Source organism: Arachis ipaensis, chromosome B9 (genome assembly GCF_059453495.1).
Source record: "Arachis ipaensis isolate K30076 ecotype BB chromosome B9, ASM5945349v1, whole genome shotgun sequence".
Lineage (NCBI taxonomy): Eukaryota > Viridiplantae > Streptophyta > Magnoliopsida > Fabales > Fabaceae > Arachis > Arachis ipaensis.
The window spans coordinates 148146415-148148987 of record NC_142444.1 but is presented as its reverse complement, the minus strand read 5'-3'; the positions used below and the strand labels follow the sequence as shown (position 1 = coordinate 148148987).

General features: G+C 41.3%; 1 protein-coding gene across 1 annotated transcript; it reads right to left on the bottom strand.

The window, feature by feature from the left end:
* Positions 1-543: 543 nt before the first annotated feature.
* LOC107616399 (uncharacterized) lies at positions 544-1176 on the bottom strand. The gene is made up of 2 exons (XM_016318359.1): positions 738-1176; positions 544-647 (listed from the first exon to the last, which is right to left on the bottom strand). Exons 1-2 carry the CDS (start codon positions 1174-1176, stop codon positions 544-546), a joined length of 543 nt encoding a protein of 180 aa, XP_016173845.1.
* Positions 1177-2573: the final 1397 nt, after the last annotated feature.

Sequence of the window (2573 nt, the reverse complement as noted above, 5' to 3'; positions counted from 1 at the left end):
ATTAGAAATTTTAGCGTACAACTTCCTCTCTTTCAGAATCTACAACACGATCCGCAAGTGTTTCGCGTGCTCCTCCTCAGTCTTAGAGTAGATTAGAATATTATCAATCAAGACGATGACAAATCTATCCAGGAAAGGACAAAATATCTGGTTCATATAGTCCATAAACACAACAGGGACATTGGTTGACCCAAATGACATCACAGTGTATTTATAGTGACCATATCGAGTTCTGAAAGCAGTTTTCGGGATATCTTCTTCTCTCACTCTTATCTGGTGATAATTAGACCTTAAGTTAATCTTGGAAAAGACACCAGCTCCTTGTAATTGGTCCATCAGATCGTCAATTCTCGGCAATGGATACTTGTTCTTCACGGTTACTTTGTTTAATTGCTGGTAATCTACGCACAACTGCATACTTCCATCCTTCTTTTTCACCAACAACACCAGCGCTCCCCACGGAGAAATGCTCTGACGAATGAAGTTCTTACTCATTAACTCCTCTAGCTAAGCTTTAAGTTAAGCCAGCTCCAAAGGCAACATTCAGTAAGGCGCAATTGAAATCGGTCCTGCTCCAGGAACCAACTCAATTGCAAATTCGATTTCTCGGGAGGGAGGAAATTCAGGTATGTCTTCAGGGAATACTTCTGGAAATTCATTCACAATTGGAATCTAATTCAAACTTTGTTCATCGCCCGACACACTGGAAGCCAATAGTATGAATCCTGAACACTCACTTCCACTACAATTCACCATGACAGAATTTAAATAATATCCATTCGCCACCACTGGTCCTTCTGAACCTTCCGACATAAACTGCAGTGATCTTTCAAAATAATAAAGGAGAACATGGTTCTTTGATAACCGATCCAATCCCAGAATGAGATCGAGGCCAGTCATCGCCAGATAAATTAAATCATGGACAAAAGTTCGGTGCTTAATTTGGAATGGAAATTGTTGACAACCTAATCCAGTTATGACAGTCTCAGAGGCAGGAGTATGTACTTGCAAATCATAGTTTAGCATGGTTATCTTCAATCCCAACTCATTGGCTTTCTCAAATGATATAAATGAATGTGATGCCCCAGTATCAAATAAAGTAATTAAGATTTTACCACCAATTTCACATTTACCTTTGATTAGAGTGTCTGACCTCTCAGCACCATCCGTCGACATGGTAAACACAAGTCCCTGCTGCTGAACTCTCTCAGCTTCCTATCTCTTCCTCTCTGGATAATTCCAGGATAGATGTCCAGCTACACCACAGTAGTAGCATATACCCAGTCCAGCTCTACATGGAGTATTAGGATGATATGCCCCACATCTCCTACATGTCAAGTTGTTGGGAGGATTCTGAATCTGCCTTCCTTTGCCTCTTCCCTAGTTGTTATTGTTGAATCTCCGGAAGGTGTTATGCCCTTGATGTGGCTGTGGAACATAGCCTCCTCGCTTGAAATTCTATCCTCTATGTGTGAAGTTCCTCCCCTGATCTCTCCTAACAAAAGCTCGGTGATCACTCTTGTCCAATGCTGCCTTTCTCGCACAATCCTCTGCAACCCAGCTCTTGTTTACTAGTTCAGAGAAAATTCTTACCTCCATCGGGCCCACTGTACTTAGGATGTCACTCCGTAGACCATCTTCATATTTTATGCATTTTCATTTTTCAAAATTCCCCAGATTACTCTGACAAATCCTATAGAACTGACACAATTTTTCAAACTAATTGGTGTACTCTGCCATTAACATAGGACCCTGTTTTAGCTGTAGCAACTCAAGATCTTTCGCTGTCCTTATTGAGTTTGGAAAATACTTCTTATAAAACTCATATTGGAATACATCCCAAGGGATTGCAACATTATCTCGCTGCAGAAGGCGTCGGGCTCCCCGCTACCAATACTGAGCTTCACCCATCAGCTAATAAGTAGCAAACTCAACACACTGATCTTCAGCCACTTGTTGCGCTCGCAAGGCTCGTTCTATTGCCTGAAACCAATTGTCAGTTTCTGTTGGATTTGTGGTTCCTCTAAAGGTTGGTAGATTTATCTTCAGAAAAGTTGCTAAGGTCATGGGTCCAATTCTGTCATTACCCCATTTCCGTTATTAACTTGCTGACCAAGGGCCTCAGCCGTTGCCTGCATAGCACCCGTCATGTTTTCCAAAGCATTCATAAATCCACAGGATTATTCATAGTTGTTTCAGGTTCTGCATTAATATTTCGGCCTCTGCGTCGACCACGTCCGTGTCCATGAGTCATCATTTGGTTCCTGTTCACACCAAACAAGTGATATTAAGGTGATCAGTCTCAATATCTCAAGTCTAATGCTTCAAAGTTCCAAATGCATACTCATAAACAAAGATGCCACATATATCAATCAGACATCCTAATTAGCATATACACACACCCAGAGTATGCCCATAAGCATAGTCAGTCCGTCTCTCAAGCTCTACAGGAATGAAATGCTCTGATACCATAATGTAACACCCTATCACACAGAGCCTTACGCTTAAGTCGTAAAGCAGAGGTGGCGAGTTATTATGACCTCTAAAAGAAAAGACTTATATAAATATAGTTG

Excerpts from the sequence above, each read along its gene's own strand:
- LOC107616399 (XM_016318359.1), bottom strand. The coding sequence starts at position 1,176 with ATGTCGACGGATGGTGCTGAGAGGTCAGACACTCTAATCAAAGGTAAA. Across the intron at positions 648-737 it reads CATGGTGAATTGTAGTGGAA|AAGTATTCCCTGAAGACATA; the intron begins GTGAGTGTTCAG and ends ATGAATTTCCAG.